Consider the following 20,800-nt stretch of genomic DNA (forward strand, 5'->3'; position numbering starts at 1 on the left):
TGAAATACGTTTGGAGATACAAAAACAACAAGACACTTAAAATCATTTAGTTACATAAATAAATTAATACGAATAATAAACAGCTGTTTTTTATCAAAGTTATTTTTTATTCGTAATAAGAAATTGCTTTCTTTTACTTTAACAAATTTCACCATGAAGAAAAATAGAATTATTTATAATCGTCAGTAACAAAAATAAAAAGACACTGTAAAAGAAAAAACATGTAACTACTAAACATTACTAATAATAAAAAACAAATTATTAAATTTGCAGTTAATTGTTTCTAAAATTTTGTATACAGCTTTTTTTTGTAATTTGCCAATTACTAGTGCATATACTAAAACAAAAACAAGTTTTATGAAAAAATTGTAACTAGTTTTATACTATTATAACTTTTAAATTTTTATAGAACTCAACTTAAACTACAAAGTTACATGATAAAAAAGTTTGATACACGAATACAAATCTTTCCATTTAAAGTTTAAGTTTGTAATTAAATTTGAATATTTTTACAAATGTGTTTTATTTTGAAGTTTGGTTCAGAGTAATCTATGATAAAAACCCAAGTAAAGCAAAACAAAAAACGTTTTTTTTTACACTATTTTGCAGTCTTAGCTAGTTTAAAAATAAATATCAATAATTATTTTAGTAAAGTTTACAAAAATAAAAATTTACAGCTAACAAGAAAGAAGAATAATATAAAACATGTATGAAGCATTAGTAGTCATTACAAGTACAAATATCTAAACAAAAAGCATACTGAGTATATGAAACTAACTATGTTTTATATGAATTTTTTCCCAAATAAAATGTTTAACAACAAAAATAATCAATCTTTACAAACCTGCAAAGCTTGATTAGTTGAAAAGTTTGCAAAAAAAATTAGAGTATATTGAGTTGTTAAAAGTTTATATAAGGTTTTTAAGTTGTTTAACTTGAAAAAAGAAGCTCTTTTTACAGCTTAAGTGGTTTTTGGTGCTTTGTTAAGTAGCTTTATGCCGTAAACTACTACTATTCAGAAAGTAAAATTTTATTAAAAGTACATATGAAGTATGTACTTTGCACATGATTGAAAACAGTGTATCAACCCAAACTTTAACAATATCAGAAATAAAACGGCACCCATATTCTAAAAATTCTGCTGTTAAATATTTATTTTAAAGTATTTAGAAAAACGCTTATTTTACACGCCATTTTGCTAGTAATCTGCTTAAATTAACTTAAAACTGTTTAATTTCAATTTTCTATAGCTTACTCTTCAAAAAACACTAACAAAAAGAAAACTTATAAATTACATTTTTGTTGTACTCTTATTTAACAGCACGAAAATCAATAAGCAAATAAAAATTATATAAATAAACAAAATACTATATGAACTTCTGAATGTAAGCAAAAACAGATAGAAAAAATACCAGAAAATAGAGTTATTTTTCAACATATGAAAATTAAATTTCAACCTACAAAAAACATTCAAAAAAATTTAGCACGTTGTGGTTTGTTTGTAAAACTTTTAACTCGGTACCTTTTACAAATAAAAAGTTTAGCAAATACCCTTACAACTAACATACACTTAAAAATAAAGTACAGCGCATGCAAAAGTCCACTCATAAACATTACGTTTTGCAGCAGGAAAACTTCTTCGTCTCCTCCCCTTCCTCGTAAAGATCCGGCGTCAGCTTTATCTTTCCCTCGCCGATCTGCGTCGACGGCCTGTGCTCGATCTGCTCCAGCTCCTTCATGATCAGCTGCTCGAACGACAGCGCCGCCACGCGGAAGAAAAAATCCTTCACCTTGGCGCCGGTCTTGCTCGACACGCACCAGTACTCGGCGTTCATTTTCTTCGCGGTCTTGACGGCTTCTTCCTCCACGTCCTTGTAGTTGACGTCTGAGACCAGGTCACGTTTGGTTCCCACCTGATTATTGATATTCGATATTTCGATAAATAGTTTTGTTATAGTGAGTATTTATTATTAAAAATTGAATCAATAGATACTTTTATTAAAGTTATAAATAGTTTTGTTATAGTGATTATTTGTTATTTAAAATTAAATCAATAGATACTTTTATTAAATTTTTAATTAAATAAAGTCGAAAAACATTGAAAATGAAGCTGAAATTTTTGTAAATTGAATCAAAGCGTGGGCACATAAAGCTGAGCATAACCCATTTTTCATCTGAATATCAAAAGCCGTATATACAAACGCTTTTACATTTGATATTTGTAAAACTAATGAGAAACACTGTTTTTAAAGATTCAGCGTTGAAATTTTAAACATATTTTCAATAAAAGTTATTAAAGCTCTTACCAGGAAGACGATGGCGTTGCCGACGGAGGACTCCTTGTGGGCGGCTGCCAGCCAGTTCTCAGCGTTGCCCAGTGTTTTGATGTCGGACACGTCAAACACGACCACTATGACGTTGGCGCCCCTGTGGTGGAAAAATATTAATTTTCAATAAGCTATCATAAGTAAAGAATTTGATTATTATGAAATTAATGTATTACATTGGTGTCATGCAGAAGTAAAAACATGGTTATAAATATCATCTTATCTTGAAGTAAACATGATTACATGGGTAACTTTTTTATAAAGCTTATCAATTTTATTACTTTTATAATAGCGTCTCTGTAGCAATAGAAAAATGGTTGTACTTTAAAAAGTGTGATTGTATGAGTTAGTTCTTGTATAGTGTTAATGAGTTTAATTTGTTGATTGTATAGTATACTTGTTTATAAAAATTTATAAATTGCCTTCAATTCTAAACAACAAATGTTGTCTTTAAAGTTTTAAACCTAAATATGGTAAAATGAACTACTAAACTATTTCCCTATAACATTTTACTTCTAATTAAATTAAGGCGTTTTACTTCTAATTAAATTATTGCAAATAACAGTTGATAACAAAAAAATAAATTTAATTACTCCAGCAGCTAATTAAATTAGAACAATCATACTTAAACATTCATAACTACATAATTCTACATTAAAAAAGGTGAATTTATACAAAATCAATTAGTTACAACCTTAATATGTCAAATTATTAACTCTTAAGACTCTAAAATTATTTATACTGAGTCATGTTTCATGTAGTCAACAGACTGAAATTATAAGTTGAAAAAGTAAAAAAATAAAAAAACCTGTAGTAAGCTGATGCAATGCACTGAAATCTCTCCTGTTGAATAATTATTATTTAAAATAATCTAAAAGCAAATCAACATCAAAAATTAACTTTTATTAAAAAAATACAAAAATAATACTAACGATTTGATAAAAAATGTTGATGACTTAAAAATAAACAAAAATAATGAATATGAGCAAAAAAAAATAAACTAAACTTAAATGTTTATGAAAAATCTGGAGTTATTCAAGAAAAAAAAAATTATTACCTGTCCGGCAGTATCCCACATCTGCAATGTATATGGGGTGTTTAATATTTCGAACCTTTCCACTTCAAAATCAACCCCAATTGTTGCTTTGTAATCCCTGTCAAAACTCTTCTTGCAGAACCTGTTGGTATTCTTAAGTTGTACTTTTTCAGCTTCAGTATGTATTTTACTTAGTAAATTTTAAATGCAAAAAAACACATATTCATGCATAGAACCCTATTAAGAACAAAAAGTAAAATAGCAAAACCTTTTGGCAGACAGGATTAATTTGAGATTTACAATGTGGGCTTTAGATGTTGGTGGGCCAACATCTAAAGCCTCAGTTGGGTCAGGTTGACTTACTGTGGGCAGATAATCAACCTGAACTTTTTGTTCATACTTTTCCTGCAAGTAGGGTGACCTTTTAACAGTCTTATGTTCAGAACCCGCTGCAGGCTACTTATCATTAATACTATCTAAGTTGGACATAATAACTTTAAACTACTTGTAAGTGCTAACTTGTAAATTACCAGTGGATTCTATCTATAAAGTACTTAATGCTACTCTAAGCTATTTTATATAAATTAGACAAGATAGTTTTGAGTGATGAATCTTTTATATAATACACAACAAGAAATACAAGCATATACAAAATTATAAATTACTACTATAACACTTTAAAAACTGGAAGCTATTCAAATCTATATCAAATGACTTACAACCATAAACTAAAAATTAAATAAAACTTTTAGTAAACAATAAACTGTAAAAGGTTTAATAAACTATTAAACTACAAACCTGGCTTAAATATTTAAACAATCAAACACCAGTTGAAACACTAACTTTAAAACAAATAATACTTACAATAAGCATTCACAAAATAATTCCAGATCAGTTGTTGCTTCCAGCTGCACACAAAACTAACTGACTAACTGCTTACATATAAACTGCCTGTCATGATCTGATGTTTTGTTGCATCAGTATTTATTTTGAAACATTTCGTCATATGATTCTCATTGGCTCGTGCATTCAAGCGTATCTAACTCTAAATACTCTCTAAAACAATGACAATGCAAGGAATTTTGCACTGTCATTACAACAAAGTTTAAGAATATCAAATGCTAATTACATATTTTTATCCAAACTCAATTTTTACTAATCAAACATTTATATTTAAGTTAGTTAAAGTTAAACTAATATTTTACTTAGCAAATATGTTAATTTATTTTGAAAAACTAATTTTTTTATAACGAAATAAACTATTAGATTTTTTTTGATATCAGATTTACTTACAAAATTAATATCACACAAAAAATAACCATGATATTCAATAGAACTGATTAAAACATATATACAAAAAATGAGGCCAACAAACATTAAATTTAATAAAATATAATTCAAAGGTTTTAAAAACAGAGCAAACAATGCTACACATGTGTCACTTTAGAAAAAAAACAGTTTAAATAAAACACTACATCCAAAAATTGTTTATAAGTAAAAAGAACAAAGTGAACTATATGTACAAAGATAAGTTAGGTAAAAACTTTATTTTTTGATTGGTTATGCACCATATATATATTTAATAAAAAAATAAAAAATTGTTGGTGAGTAAAAAAGAACGTAATGAATTATAAAAACAATAATAAGTCAGTTAAACACCTTACTTCTAAAATAGTTTAGCATCATAAATAAACATTTAATAAAAAATTCAAACACCTGTTGATGAGGCAAGTCTTTCCAACAGCAACGTCGCCAATGACGATCATCTTGCAGATCTTCAGCCCCACGTTGCCCAGCCTTTCCCCCGAGCATATCTGCCTCACCCTGGGGTGGAAGTCAAAGTTCTCGTTGATGGTGGAGTTTTTGGTGAAGCAGGTCGGGAAGCCAGTTATCCTACGGTCCCCCGACACTGAGAGCGTTCTGTTGTTGCTGTACATGTTTTATAAGCTGTTGAAGAATAGTTTGTAAAGCATGTGGAATGTTTTTTTATCAAAGTTACTTAACTTAAAATACAGTGTAACAGTCTGTTATTAAATCAGTGGCGCTGTTTACATTAGTTTATTACATATTATACATACATACATAAGTTTTGTTATTAAAAAGTCTAATATATATAATTTTTGGAATGCTTATTATTAAGTATTGTTACTAAGTTAGATTAATTAGCTGTTCTAAAAACTAAAACAATGGTTAGTGGAAATTAAGTAGTTTAAGAGCATGGGAGTCCAATTTTTTTAATTAACATTAGATTAGACCTTTTATGAAATCTATAACTATATACTATAAGATGTTTTTCACAGAATAAAAAAAAAACTTATTAACTTTCGAGATATCATCAGTTGTGTAAAAAAATTTCTGATAAAAACATATGGTGAAAAAAAAAATTATTGTCAATTTTCTCTAAATTTTGAAAATTTACTAAAAATTTTTCTGCTCTATCATTTTTTGATCTCAAACTATAAGGAAATATTTCTTGCATTAATAGAAACAAACCTATTGTAAGAACTTTTAAAAATTTAAATTTAGGAGTTTTATGACCAAAGTATAAAAAATATCACTTTTTTCAATAACTTTTTTTTACTCAAAAAAAAATCCTACAAAATAAATGTTTATTACTTAGTTAAGATTTCAAAAAGATTGCTTAAAAACTGTAGAAGAAGATAATTTTTCAATGAGATAGTCTTTTTTTGCTTTTTACTTTGGTCCTTCTATTAGGAACCTATTGAGCTTTCTCTCTTTGTACCCTAATATATCAAAAAGTAATTAGAATTTTAGAAAACGGTAAAAAGCAACTGCTAGCTTAGTTGAAGATATTTAAAAAAATATCAAAATTTTAAAAAGTGCCTTACCCTCTACGACCTTAACTTAGGAAAAAGCAGTTTTACTATTTAAAAAAAGCTTGTAGAAGACTAAGGTATTTTAATTATGTATATAAAAGTTTTTCTGATGAAACAAAATTGGATAAAACTTATTAAGTATTTTAGTTTTTAATTAAATTAGTTTGACTAGCTATTCTAAAAAATAAAGCAAAATAATAAAAAAAGAAAGAAAACAACGTATAACTATACCAGTGAAAACTTATATGTAAAATTTAGCAACAAATGGCTTATCTTTTATAAATACTTATGAAAATATAAAATTTAATTATATATTATATTAGTTTTACTATAAAAATTTAAATATGTGGTTTGATTTTTTGAAAATAATTAAAGAGATCTCAACTACTAGAGGAGAAATAATGAATTTATTCTTTCAATATTTTATTTTACAAACTAAGTTTGAGTCAAAGACCTTGTCAGTGCTTAAATAAATCTTAAAAGGTATGTAACAGTCATGGAAAATAGCATTTAAACAATTTTTAAACACAAATTTTTACTTGAAAAAAAAGTTAAATTTTAATATTAAGATTGAATATATGGTAAAGTTTAAGTTTTGGTCAAGTTTCAAAATCAAAAAATGACAAAAAATGTTTACTTTGAAAATCAACTAGAAAAAAAATGAAAGCTACATACAGCTTTTTATTATTACTTTTGTCGTTTTTTGATTTTTAAACTTAACTAAAGTTTAAACTTTACCATAAATTCAATCTTAATATTAAAATTCAATTTGTTTTGTTTCTAAGTAAAAAATTGCTTTAACTAAAAGCTTTTATAAAAAGCATTCAAGCAAGTTTTCACAGCTATTACAAACACAATATTGTTTAAATTTTTAATAGTTAGTCACAATTAAAATAGGCAACACTAAAATGCATCTCAACTTAAAGCTCAAATAGTACTATTAACTACATTTTTACTTAGGCAATGTTTACTTTGAAAATTAACAACAAGAAAAAAGAAAGCTACATACAGCTTTTACTATTATTCTTGTTGTTATGTTGATTTTGAAACTTAACTAGAACTTAAACTTTATCATAAATTCAATCTTAATAATAAAATTTGTTTTGTTTTTAAGTAAAAATTTGTGTTTATTTAATTGTTTAAATGCTATTTTCCATGACTCTAACATATCTTTTTAGATTTATTTAAGCAGTAACGAGGTCTTTGACCGAAACTTAGTTTGTAAAATAAAATATTGAAAGAATAGATTCATAAAAATTATATTGCAATCAAAAGTATATTATACATAATGATGTTATAATCATTATTAAACTATGTTACTTACTTATGCATAAAAATTTATTAATATTTAAACGCTTCAAATATGCACATTTCATAAAAAAACTATGCAGTGTATTTATTCTTATAAATACATGATTTAAAGTGAGTCAACAATAATTTGTTTATAACAGACAGCATTTACAGATTTTAAAGTAAAAAAAACTGGCCAATCCAAAAAAAATATACATTAATACATGCAATTACATTATACAATTTCTTTGAATAAAATTTCTGAAGCTTTTAAATAAGAAGAATACTATACTTTTAAAACAAGAAGTTCACTTTGAACTGGTTTTAAACTTAACTTGAAACTGTCACTATTTTTTTATACAAACTACTAATATATTGTCAAAAGTAAAAATTAAAGTAGTCATTCTTTAAATACTGAAGAGTTGCCTATAATAAGTCTAACTTATCTTAAAGTTGTTATGTCAAAATTGGGGTACTATTTGGACAAAATAACACTTAAATTAGTATATTATAGTTTGTTTTATCCTCCCATCCAATGTTGTATATCTGCTTGTGGTGGTGCTGCTGACTGTTACTTAAAATCAATTGTTTGTTTGTAAATAAATCAAGTATGGTTGTTTTGTGCCTTCGCTGACCATAACAAACCCTCTGTTTAAAAAAAACTGGTCAACTGAAACTAAATGGTGTGTATAGTTTGCAAATTTGTAAGTTTATGCATAATACTTAAACAGGGTTTTATGAGAAGACATTAGATTTACAATTGCTAGTTTTGTTTTCAAATAAAACAAGGTTTTAAAAGAAATTAAGCTAAAAGACATAGAAAAAGACTTGGCCTAAACTGCTTTAGGTATTTGGCTCCAAAGTTTTAGTCTACTGTCCTATAAACTTTTAAAAACTTGAATAAAGATAGTTTTTAATATAAACTATTTTTATTTAATCATTGCTAGTAGTAGATCTAGAACGCTTTTAAATGCATGTTTTATATGTACTAAAATTTGATGCATGTTATATGTACACCAGATTGTGCTAGATGTTTTATTAATTAATTATCTGGTTAATGAATGAGTGACTGTTAAACAGTTATAAAAAAAGGTTTAACTAATAATTAATATTTTATTCAAGTTATTTTATTTTTTTACAGTGTTAGGTTTTAAGATAGTTTATTTTATTTTCTACTTTTTTTGTTTTATTTAGTTACAAATTAGACACAAAAGTAAAATGTTAATTCTTTTTTTTTTTAAGTATTGTGTTAGATATTAATAACAAACTTTTATAACCCTCTTTTTAATGTAAAAGTCAGTAATAATTTTTCATTTTGTTGTTTTTTTTTCAAGTATTTTCTATTTTCTAAATATTTTAATACAACTTCATAGTTTTGCTAGACATTTGTTTATTTAAATATGCAACAGCTGACTGTGAATTTACACATGGCAGTAACCACACAATTGGTTTGTTGATGTATTTTTTGTTGCTCTGTTGGCAAATACTTGCTTGGGGATTTGAGGACATGGTTTTCCCACACTTTGTGGTTTTGAGTGTTGAGCTTTAACACTTGTGAGTGTTTGCCAAATAACGTGACACAAAGGGATTCTAACAATTAGTTAGATTTTTTTCAATGTTAATTTTAAAGGGACAGGTAGAATTACAGCTAATGACAACTTGCTTGCTTGACCTTCAAAAAATTTTTATTTTTGTAGAAGTTTGATGTTTTTTTCTACCACAAAAAAAAAACTATAAAAAAACATACAAAACTTTTCAAAATTTATAAAAATCAAGTTCCTTATCAAAATTGGTAACAAAATATCAAAACTAAATAAACTTTATCTAATTTAAAATCTAAAAATTTCTCTCCTGAGATTATTAAAAAACCTAAAACTTCCTGAGACAAATAAGTTTAAAAAATTTTTTAAACATTTTAAGTTATCCTGAGTCATCCAGATATTATCAAAAACTCTGAAACATCCTGTGTTAATTTTTAGTTAATACTTTTTAAACTTGTTGTAGTGATCAAAAAAAATTATACAAATAAAAACAAGAACTTAAGCAATTAACGTATAGCATGATAATGATAAAACCAGTGATATAGACATATAGCATGATAATTTTTGTCACAATTTCAAAGAGTTTGTTTTTTAAAGCTTTTCATTTAATGTTAGCTCATTATTTTTCTAATATTTAATAAGTGGTGAAATCATTTTCACCTGTTATACTATTTTTAGTTCAGAAACTCAATGTGTTATTTAAAGATATTTGTTTTGGTTACTCAAGTGTTAACTTTTTGAATGCTGAGTAATTTGTATCTATTGTTTGGACTAGAAAGCTAATCAAATTGATCAAAAGTTAAATTAGTTTAATCCTATCAATACCAATAACTAAGCTTAAGAAATCTAACTTAAACTACAGTTGTAAAGTATTGATAAAATCAAGTTTCTAGTCTTTCTGACTTCTTTGTAGTTAAATAGTAAACGTTTCTAGCGAATGCTAAATGATAACGTAAAACTTATTACTTTTGATATAAAAAGGGTTTCAGTTTTTAACTAAACAACATTCTTTATTTGTTGTATAACAAGACTTTAAGGTGTATTTATACATGAATTACGCTAATCATAATTGTTTTTATCGACTTTATAATTACAGAGATATTTTTTATCTACGATTTAGAGAACTTAATAGGATTTATGTATTTATGGGTATGTAATGTACGTTTCAAATAAAAGTTCTTAAGTTAATAAAATTCTATTTTTATATGATCAATTTTAAACAAAGTTTGCCAAATTTAGGCTAGTTTTATAGCGGCTAACTAAATTATATGTCAACAAAAAAAAATCATTTACTTTTACTACAGTAATTTCATATTTAGGATTTAAAAACAGAGACTTTATGTTGGATTTATCATAAAATAACCAAGTATTCTTCTAAATAATACAGTATTAAGTATGCATATCAATACCGTTAATTTAATTAGTAACAATATTTTACTTTGTTTGTTAAATTTTAAGTAATATTAAATCAATTAATTTAATTTCGGTTTATATTTAGTTTGAAGTTTGCAAAAATGTTTTATTAACTATATTTATAAAATAAATATGAAAGAAAACTGTTTGATAAATGAAAACTTGTTTCAGCAGAGAATGTTTTTAATTTAAACTTACTTTCGTGAACCACTTTTTTATTAAAAAAAGTCCCCATTAGCTTACACCCGAATTTGTTTACACTTGTAACTAGTTTAATCAAAAAATTTTAATTAATTTAATTTGTTTTTTGGGTAAAGTTGTAAACTGAGGAAAACATATTCTGTTAAATACAGTAGTATTTGTAAAATTCTGGTTAATAGCTATGATTAGCTTATTTAAAGAGTTAAGATTAAGTGAGGTAGCATTCTGAAAATAAACAGCTTTGTTATTGTGTTAGAGGGGAGAGTGAGTATTTTCTGATGTTTTTCTACCTTAAAAAAAAAAGCTAAAAATTTCTGTAGCTGTTACACAATAATTCAAGTTCTGAAAACTATTTTTTTATGATGCTTTGCAGGGGCCATATCTAATCAAATATATTAAAGTTAAAATAAAATGTGTTATAAGAAATTCTATTTTTATTAGACAACACTGTTAACTAATCTAATAAGTTATGTTGTTTCATTTAGGCTAAGCACCAACTAACATTACTTATAAAAAAGATTAAAAAAGAAAGAAAATGATCTTTTAGTTGTTTTGCAATTTAAAAATTAAAATATTTGATAAGTTTTCCAAACAATACAACTAAAATTACTGAAAAATTTGAGGCATTTATCTCAAAAAATGTAAGAAATAGATTACTAGTAGTTTTTACATATTTACCCTGTTATTTTATTATTGTTTTAGCTTTATTCTTTCATATGAGCCTATTGTACAATTAGACTTAAACTGTCTATAACCCAAAACTAGTTTGAGTATTAAAAAACTTTTCAGGCAAATTTACTAAATAAGATCGCATCTTAAAAATATTTTTTTTACCATCTTCTGCCCTTAAATTTAAAAAATCATGTTAGAGAACTTTTATTTAATTTTATTGAAATATACATTCAATAAGTACTATTGTGTACAAAAATCAATCTGATACCACATTTGAAAATAAAAACAAAAATCTTAGACTTAGTTGTTTTGCATAAGATTTTTTCAATCTAAAAATACATGTGGGCTAGAGGTTTCTGGTTGGTGATTACAATTGGAAAAAATCCATAAAATTACAGCCTGCAGTTAGTATTAAATTTTAAAGTTGTGGAAAAGATAGTTGCATACTTAAATCAGTTGTACATTACAGTTACTACAAAGAATGCAAGCTAAGTAGAAAAATTGAATGTCACAATAAGTTCATTCTAAAAAAGTTGGTAAAAAAAAAGTTGATATATCAACAATTTCTTACTCTCAAATACTTATAATTGTTTTGCAAACTTGTTTACTATTATTATTATTAAATGACTTTTTTACAAAAAATTTTTATGACAGTTTAGTTTTTGCATAGATTTTTTTAGTGGTGCATTTTTAAACAGAAAAGTGTATTTCTCTGAAAAATTATTTGTTATACTGACTAATTTTTTAAGCTTTTTTTTACGCTGCTTAGTTGGTCCATTATAACAAATCACATAAGTTTTAATTGTTTAGTTACAACTTTTGAGTGTCTAAAAATAAAATAATGCACTTAAGAGGGTTCCAACATTTCAAAATGCTGAGCATACTTAATTCTAGAAAAATAAGTCTGAGCATACCTAACTCTAAAAATTTTCAACTGTTATTAATAACATTGTACTTTAATGTTATGAGTGTCATAATTAAATAAATGAGTTAATAAATAAAAGAACAGTTGGTTTGCGTGAAAATTAGATTTTTATAAAAGAAGAAGACAAAAGAAAGGAGGAAGCCTGATTTTCTAACTTTTGTTGCAAGGAAAAATGGTTGTAGGTATATTTGTAAACATCAAATATTCTTTTAATATTATTTATAACTGTATGTATTTTTATTACTCATGGTAAATTGTATAATAAGATTTTGTTGTAAAATAAGTTTATTTGTTTTTTTAGTATAGACGCTTTGTTTTTACAAAAAAACTCTTGCTTTTTTACCTTGATGTTTCTGGAACTAAAAATTGATCTTAATCATGTTTGAAACCAGAATCTGGATTATAGCAAAAAAGGCTGGATCTTTGGTTTGTTAAGCCATTAAATCTTACTACATTTTTCAAAATTTCAATAAAATTGAAAATCAATAGTTTTTTTATTTTAAGTTTATGTTTAAAACTATTTATTAACTGACTATTTTTAAAATGTTAATTAAAACTTTTGTGTTCTTTATAACATAATTTATATTATAATTTAAATTAAAGATTTCAGGTAAGAGTCAATGTTAATTTTGTGAAAAAAAGTATAGAACCCCCTTATAGCCTTAATACAGGGGTTGGCAGGCATTTCATGGTTGAGGGCCATACCTCAAGAATAAAAGTATTTGCGATACAGTTGTGTTTTTACTTCTTTTGAAAGCTCAAAAGTTCAGTTTTTATATTTTATATATATTTTCATGTTTGCAGGCCGCAGGTCCTATCGTGGGCTACCTATCTTCCATTTAAAAACATGTTTGTGGGCCACACTTTTACCCTTACCCTTTGCAGGCCCAGTTTGACGCCCCTGCCTTAATATATTGTTTGGAAGATTGAGGTTTGACTTATAAAAATAAGTTAGCTATGTGCTTTTTCTAACCCCTACTAACTATTTTCTTTGTAAAACCTGGTAGCTAAATGAAAAGTTGAATTTTTAGTTACAGTTGAACACTTTACTAGTAATTGGTAGCCTTATTTAGTCAACGACAAGAGTGGTTTACGACTTAACAACCAAAAGGTTCTTTGTGCACCAGGTCTTAAGGAAAAATAACTTGAAGTTATGTTTTTTGTTTGTTAAATAAACAGTAACAATAATATTTATGACACAAGTTTTACAAAGAGTATACTTTTAGACTTAAAAAGCCTGTGAAAAGTTTTGTTATAACTTTTTTAAATTACAAGCTCTAGTTTTCTGTACTATTAATTGTTAAGGAAAGCAAAAACTCTGTTGTTTAAATATTGGTATAAAGTTATTTGTGAATGGTTAATTTGGTTCTTGTTTGGATAATTAAGTTTTGTATAGTTATTTGAGTTTATAAAAAAATATATAGTTGTTACATAATTTTTGTATGATTTTTTTTATAAAATATTTCAGTTTAATTATTTTTTACTTAAACTAATTAAAAAAGTTAATAAGTTTAATTTTTAAACATGCGCAAATTAAAACAAACATGATAGTGACAATTCAATTTTCTCACCAGCAGCTTATAATCTTAACAATCACCAATGGAGACACTAAGATTTTGTTTTGTGCCGAAAGACCACAAAGTCATCATATACAAGAGAGTGACTTGCTGCAAGTTCTTCTTCCTGGCATTGATACTGGCAGTCTGCTTGATGTTCCTCTTCAACGGATGTGTCATGTATTTCTGGCAGCCGCTTGAAGAATATGACAACGACTTTTTTGTTGACGTTTTTCTCACCATTTCAGCTGTTTCATTTCTCCTTGCAATAATATTCCTCATTTGTATCACCAGTCCCGCTTTTGGAGGAGTGGAAATGTCCAGGGCTCTATTGCGCGATTGGATACACAATTTTCTGGATGTTGCTGACAATTCACAGTTTGGACCGAGTTCAAGGAGTTCCAGGGTCGATAATGTGGAGTTTGGACCGATGTTGAGGTCAAGAAGTTCTAGGTTGGATGAGGTAAATGGGGTGGAATCTGACGGGTTGCCTTCCTACAGTGAGGTGTTTTAGCTCCCCTCATATTTACAAAATGCTTGAATGTTGAACTTGTAAATAGTGTCTTGTAAAAGCGTTATATGTTTTAATTGCATGTTAATTATTTTTCGTTATGGTTTCTTTTAGTTTAGGTTTTACATGTCAAGTTTTTATTTTACTATGTAAGTTTTTTTAATGAGGATTTTAGTTTAACTTAGAACGCTTCAGTGTATATCAATAATGTAGTAAGATTTAAAGTTTTTTATACTCAAATTTTCAGTTTATCAATACAAAAATAATTGAAAAACTATTTGGAAGCAACTCAAAATCTCTTCAAGTATAAGAAGGCTTTAAAAATTTTTAATCAAGCTAGAAAATTTGCATAATTTTCATTAAAATGATATTTTTTTTGGCATTTTAAATTAGTGTAGATAGTTATATGAGTGTTTTTTTATAGAATTTTAGAGGGTTTTTATGCACCTTGTGATGTTCATTTTTCAACCCAAAAGTCGCATTGAATGTAAAATTTATTTTCAACTTCAACTCTACTTATCTGCGTTATAAAACTGTGGTACTTATTCAAAATATTTTTTTTTTATTAAAACTATTTAAAAGGTCACAGTGTAAAAGTTGTATTTCAAGTTGGTCATTTTTTCTCCCACTATCTCAACAAACTCATGTTTTTTCAAAAGTCAGCTTAATTTTGAACAATTGGCTGTTCTCGAATGTTTTTTTTTCTGTTTATACGTTTAAAAACCTGTTTGCATAAATTGAAAAGTTCGAAAAATTCAAATTCTTTTGCCAGCTACTCATTTTAAACTTATTTTAAAAGTTCAACAATCACACCAAACAAAATGGTCGCGAGATTTTGTCACGTGCCGGAACGCCACAACGTCATAAGGTACAGGGAGCTCTCCTGCTGCAAGTTCCTCCTCCTGGAAGCGATGCTGTCCGCCAGCCTGGTCCTGCTGTGCGCTTCGTACGCCGCGCAGAACCTGCAGCCCCTCGAACAACCGGACAACGACTTGCTGGTTAACATCTGCATATGCGTTTCGGCCGTTTCCTTTCTCCTCGCCATCGTCCTACTCCTTTGTTTCACGAGACCCGCTTTCGGAGCGCTGGAGGAGTCGAGGAGAGTTTTGCGCGATTTGGCGCTCGACGCGGCCGATTGCTCGCAGTTCGGAGCGCAAGCGAGCGGCGTGAGGCTGACCAGCGAACCTTTCGGACCGGGTTCACGTCCCAGGGAGTGCGATGGGGAGTTTGGACAGAGTTTAAGAAGTTTCAGGGATGACAATTCACAGTTTGGACCAACGTCAAGAAGTTCTAGGTTGGATGAGGTTGTTGGGGTGGAATCTGACGGGTTGCCTTCCTACAGTGAGGTGTTTTTGCTCCCCTCGTATTCACAAAATGCTTGAATGTTGAACTTGTGAATAGTGTAAAAGCGTTACGTGTTTTATTTGTTTTTTAGTTGTGTTCTGTAAAAAAATTATACGTTCTTATATGCTTTTTTTAACTGAGATTTTATTTGACATGTTTTCAAAGTAAAAATAAGTTTTGTTTATATTTTCTAAATGAGAATTTTTAGTTTTTACTTATATTTTTAACTGGCTAGTAATTTTTTAAATACAAACTTATTATAGGAAAAGTGCATACCATAGCTTTCAATCAAAATGTTCGAAGAATAAAAATTTGAAAAGTTTTCAAAGTTTATGAAATTAGTTATTATGAGTTCTATTTTTATACAGTAATGCATAATATTTTTCAGCAGTATTTTTGTTAAAATTTTTGGAGCAATTTCACAAAATTTGTTTTTTCGAATAAAATTCTGCATCAGATTTTGTTAAAAGGTTAAACTCTTCTCTAGTATTTTTTCTGAAAAACATTCTGTTGTTGAAGAAAATCTTACACTTTATCTAGATTTTTTTTTCAAATAAAACTTTGATACAGCCAAGTGTAATGTGCTTAAAATAAAGTAAAACTTTTTTTTACTTTAGCTTCCCATAACTCTTTGACTAGTATACTCTTTGGAAGTTATTCCTTGAATTTAGCATAACTTAAATAGCTTGAACTAATATCAACGTAAGAGTAGTTCAAGTTTTTTTTTCAAATAAAACTTTGTGAGTTTTTTATACTTAGTTTTTTATTTATTAATAGAAATAAAAAAAAAATTAACGCAACTCAATATCTCTAAGTATAAGAGATCTTTATAAATTTTTGATTTTGCCTAAAAAAATTCATAAATTTGATTGAAATAATACTTTATTTTGGCATTGTCAATGAGTGTACATAGTCATATGTGAGTGTTGTTTTTTGTCAGACTAGTGTTATAGTGCTTCTATGCATCTTAAATGTTGCAGAAATGGTAATATTTTAGGGGTTCCCAAACTCATTCTCTTCTTTTTTCATAAAATTAACAAAACAATCGCCCCCAATACAAACTCTTGATAATTTCCAGTAAAATTCAGATCTAAAGCTAACTTGTGCCTAAGGCTATTTTTTCGTTTTTTAATGCTAACCCCAAAATATCTAGTTTAAAATTTCTTGTTAAACGTATTCAAGACTTTTATGGCGGCTTTATCTTCATATAGATATTATATGTATACAATTTGTTATAAAAATGCATTTTAAAAATTCAAGAACATATGTTTCATGTTGACAACAAAAATAGTTGTCTTTTATCTTTGGCTGGTTCAATTTCCTTTTTAAAATCGCATTTTCCTAAAATATTATTTAAAAGCTTTTCAAGTGGGCTCTGTAGAAGGTGCTTAAGTTTAGATAATAATCTTATTTTCTATTATATATATAAAATAAGGTTATTATTTAAACTTAAACACCTTCTACTGGGCCACACTTGAAGGGCTTTTAAATAATTTACTAGAAAAATAAGATTTCAAAAATACTGGTACACGTGTCTAGTCTTATGAAACACGTGTACCAGTATTTTTTTAAATCTTATTTTTATAATAAATTATATATATGTATAATTACGGCCGCTTTACTCGCCACATCCCCCGTTGCAGCCTATCGCCGCAATAATTAACAGTTGACACATCAACTGTTAATCAAAACATAAGAAGTTTGGTAGAAATGCTTCCTAAAAGAAGCGATATTAGCCCTTTTTGTGCGACTTAGTGAGTCGGGGACAGCAACTGGTGAAAGGGGAAAATCAAAACAATTTCGATTTTTTTTGCTATGAAAATTTGGCCAGTTATAGCAATGTTACATTTTAGCTCGATGTTTTTCTCATTTGAATTTTCTACTTAGTACTTATCGTCTAACTGGTAGGCAGGAAAACTTAAGTAATAAGATATAGCTAATTTACTTTGGATTTCAATGAAAGCAAAAAAACAGTCTGAGGGATAATTATTCAGAGAATTGAATCATACACTAGACAGTTCTGAGAAAATGTAATGTAGAGTAAAATTAAGGTATTGCTGTAAATTGAACTACCACTACGTAAAGATTTTTAATACTTAACCCTCGACCACTAAATACTTATTGGACGCTATATAAAATGTATGGAAAATGAGTTGGGTAAACCCTGCTATGTGTTTAAAAGGTTTCAAATGTAAGTATAAAAATATACGTGGTGGAATTTTGTTTTTGTGCATACTAAGTTTTGTGAAAACTTTAACAGTAGTAGTAGATACCAAAGCATTCTTATAAAAAAATTATTTGATTTTTTTTTTAAGTAAAACATAACGAACATTTAAAACAGTACGACTTTACTTAAAACCATAGGTTTTAAGATTAAAACTTCGATTTTTGGGTTTTATAATAGAATTAGTTTTATCTGAGAAAATTATAATAGCTGAAATAAACTATAAATTAAGTATTTTAACTATCAAGTAGCTTGTAAAATACTGAACTCTTTTAGTTTATAAGAAAAAAAATAGTAGTTCTTACTAAATAAAGTAATTATTTCTTTATATGAAAAGTATACTTTTTACCAATAAACTCTTGTTATTAGATTAATAGAAAGTTTTCTTAATTTTTTTGTAATAACAGCTACCACTAAAATAAGTTCATATTCTAAAAATATTAAGAAAAGTTACAAGCTATTATTAAGACCATACTTTTAGAGATCACGGACGTTATACAACGACGGTCAACCTCTCAAGATGATGAACTGTTAAGAGGTTTTCTGAGCAGGAAAATGACTTCGGCCTAGCTGAATGTCATATTGACTGTTGCGCTGTTGTCAAGGCAAAACAACATCATACAAAACAACATCAAAACTACTTAATTTTTTTCGTTTGCTTATTCTAAATCAGAAGCGTCTATGAACAACTAAATTTTTGTTCATTAGTCTAGTTTTTTTTTTTTAACTAGTCATAATTTTTGCTAGCATTTAGCAGGGATCCACTTCCTGTTTCGGTAGATTTTATTAGTAATTGTTCTAGTTAGTTGTTTTAATTGTTAAAATTTTCTCGTGGGCCGAACTTCATAAAAACTTCTTTGGTGCAGTTATTTAAAGAAAGTTAAGTGATCAGTACAAAAATCTATTCAAACTGTTACTTCTTTCGCTTCAAAAAAGTGTGGTTTTAGCTGAATATTACCTCGCGTTCCGCAAACTTCTGCTTTCCGGGCCGCAGTTTGCAGACCCCTGGCTGAACGCGAGACTTGTATTCTTTGAAATTTTAACAACCCAAGGTTTAGCAAACTAAAACTAGCGGACTAGAATCTTTACAATTTGTTAAAATGATTAGGGATTGTGTTTTTAAGTTTAAAAAATCATAGTTAAAGCAGCCTATCTTTTTATAAATATTAATCTTTGGAAACATATTTACCTTAAAAATTTTTCATCTTATCCTGATCGAACTTAACTATTTTTGGAGAGAGAATTTTAAGTTATTAAAAAACTATATGTAAACGGTTAAACCCTTGTTCACCGGTATTGTGATACAGTTACTTAAAAATACATAGTATATTTTCAATGCTCTATAAAAAATTGTTATCAGTTTGATTTCACACAAAAACCTTACTAGAAATTTTCAACAACAAACCATTTAAAATTCTTTATAAGTTTATTACTTTATGTCAGGGTTTCCCAAGCTCATTTTCGTTCCGCTCTTTTAAATATTTAAAAAATAACAGCCCCTCTTAATTAGAAACCTCAAATCTTAATGCAAGTTTCAAGTCTCATGTATATTATGCTTCAGACTTATTTTTACTTCTCATTGCAAGTTCTAGTATATTTAGTGGAAGTTAGTCATTGCCCCCTTACTGCCAAAAATGTGCCCCCTTACTATTTTTTGCCCCGATTTACTAAAATTACCGCAAAAAAGACGATTCAATCTTTTTTGGAAAATTTGCTTTAAACTATTAGCGCATAAAATACTTTTTAAAAGTATTTATATTTCTCAAGTACACAAGTTTAACTACTGATAACCAAGAATTAAAATGAACACATTTTAGTAATCAAAATTAGTTCTAAAAAAGCCTTAAAACTGTTACAAAAAAATGATAAACAGCTTCTGCAAACCACGTTCTAAACTAAACTAGATACTAACTTTAAGTTAATTATAAAGTATGTACTAATTAGTAGTTTAAGGGTTCCTGAATAAAAAACAGAAATCAATGAAAAGACATTAAGACAATTAGTTTTGTAAAATTAAAAATATTAATCAAAAGCTACTATTCACGACAAATTCTGAGAAATTGCGATTTTTTGCAGATAACCAAGCACAAAAAATGGTACTTATAAAAAAATTTATATAAGTGATTTATTATATAAAAATTAAAACACACTTATTTATAGTTTCAATTTTATTAAACTGTTTACAAAAATCATAAAACTGCACCTTATATTTTCTATTAAAACAATAAAAGCCTGTTAGTTGAGTAATAGTCTTCTTTTTTTGTTCATACTTTGTTTTACTTATTAGTTTTAAAACTTTTTTATGATTTTAGTTTTTGTAACTTTTAATCAACGTCATGCTCAAAAAAATTATTGAGTGATTTTATTCTTGCAAGCAGTTATAAAATTTTATATCGTTCTGTATAAGATTTGCGAAAAAGGCGTTATCTAATAAAAGAAGGCAAATTTTGCTAAGGGGCACGCGCCCGGGTATTTAAGAAATTAATTTCAAAAATGAGTTTGGAAACCCTGTTTATATCAATAAGATCAATGTAGATCTAATGCATTTTGAAGGTTTTCAACAAGTTTTTTATCATTCTTAATGGTATTCAATATATAACTGTTTTTAAAAACATTACTACAAGGCTTAAAAAAATTATAAAACTTATAAATATATGTAACTAAACAATTATTTCCAAAGTTTGAACCATTTTTTTAGTATGGATGAAACTATAACTACACATTAACTGGGAAATTAATTAACAAAATATATTAAATTAAAATATAATTTACTCTCCAAATGTTTACTAGATCCCCTGCTCTATAGTTTTACTAATTGAAGTTTTCAACTTTTCACAAAACACTAGAAAAAAATTAACCTTTTCAGAAGTTCAACTTTTTTACGTATCTAAATTTAAACAGTTATGTTAAAGTATATTAAATA

At 27.2% G+C, this 20,800-nt stretch overlaps 1 protein-coding gene across 1 annotated transcript; it reads right to left on the reverse strand.

Moving 5' to 3' along the window:
• Positions 1 to 681: 681 nt before the first annotated feature.
• On the reverse strand, positions 682 to 5,304 carry LOC145839465 (ras-related protein Rab-34-like). The gene is made up of 5 exons (XM_082947035.1): positions 5,080 to 5,304; positions 3,385 to 3,505; positions 3,136 to 3,170; positions 2,307 to 2,427; positions 682 to 1,913 (listed from the first exon to the last, which is right to left on the reverse strand). Exons 1-5 carry the CDS (start codon positions 5,298 to 5,300, stop codon positions 1,614 to 1,616), a joined length of 798 nt encoding a protein of 265 aa, XP_082803161.1. The 5' UTR covers positions 5,301 to 5,304; the 3' UTR covers positions 682 to 1,613.
• Between the last annotated feature and the right edge of the window lie 15,496 nt (positions 5,305 to 20,800).

This window comes from Thalia democratica, chromosome 6 (assembly GCF_965202585.1).
Source record: "Thalia democratica chromosome 6, ktThaDemo2.hap1.1, whole genome shotgun sequence".
NCBI lineage: Eukaryota > Metazoa > Chordata > Thaliacea > Salpida > Salpidae > Thalia > Thalia democratica.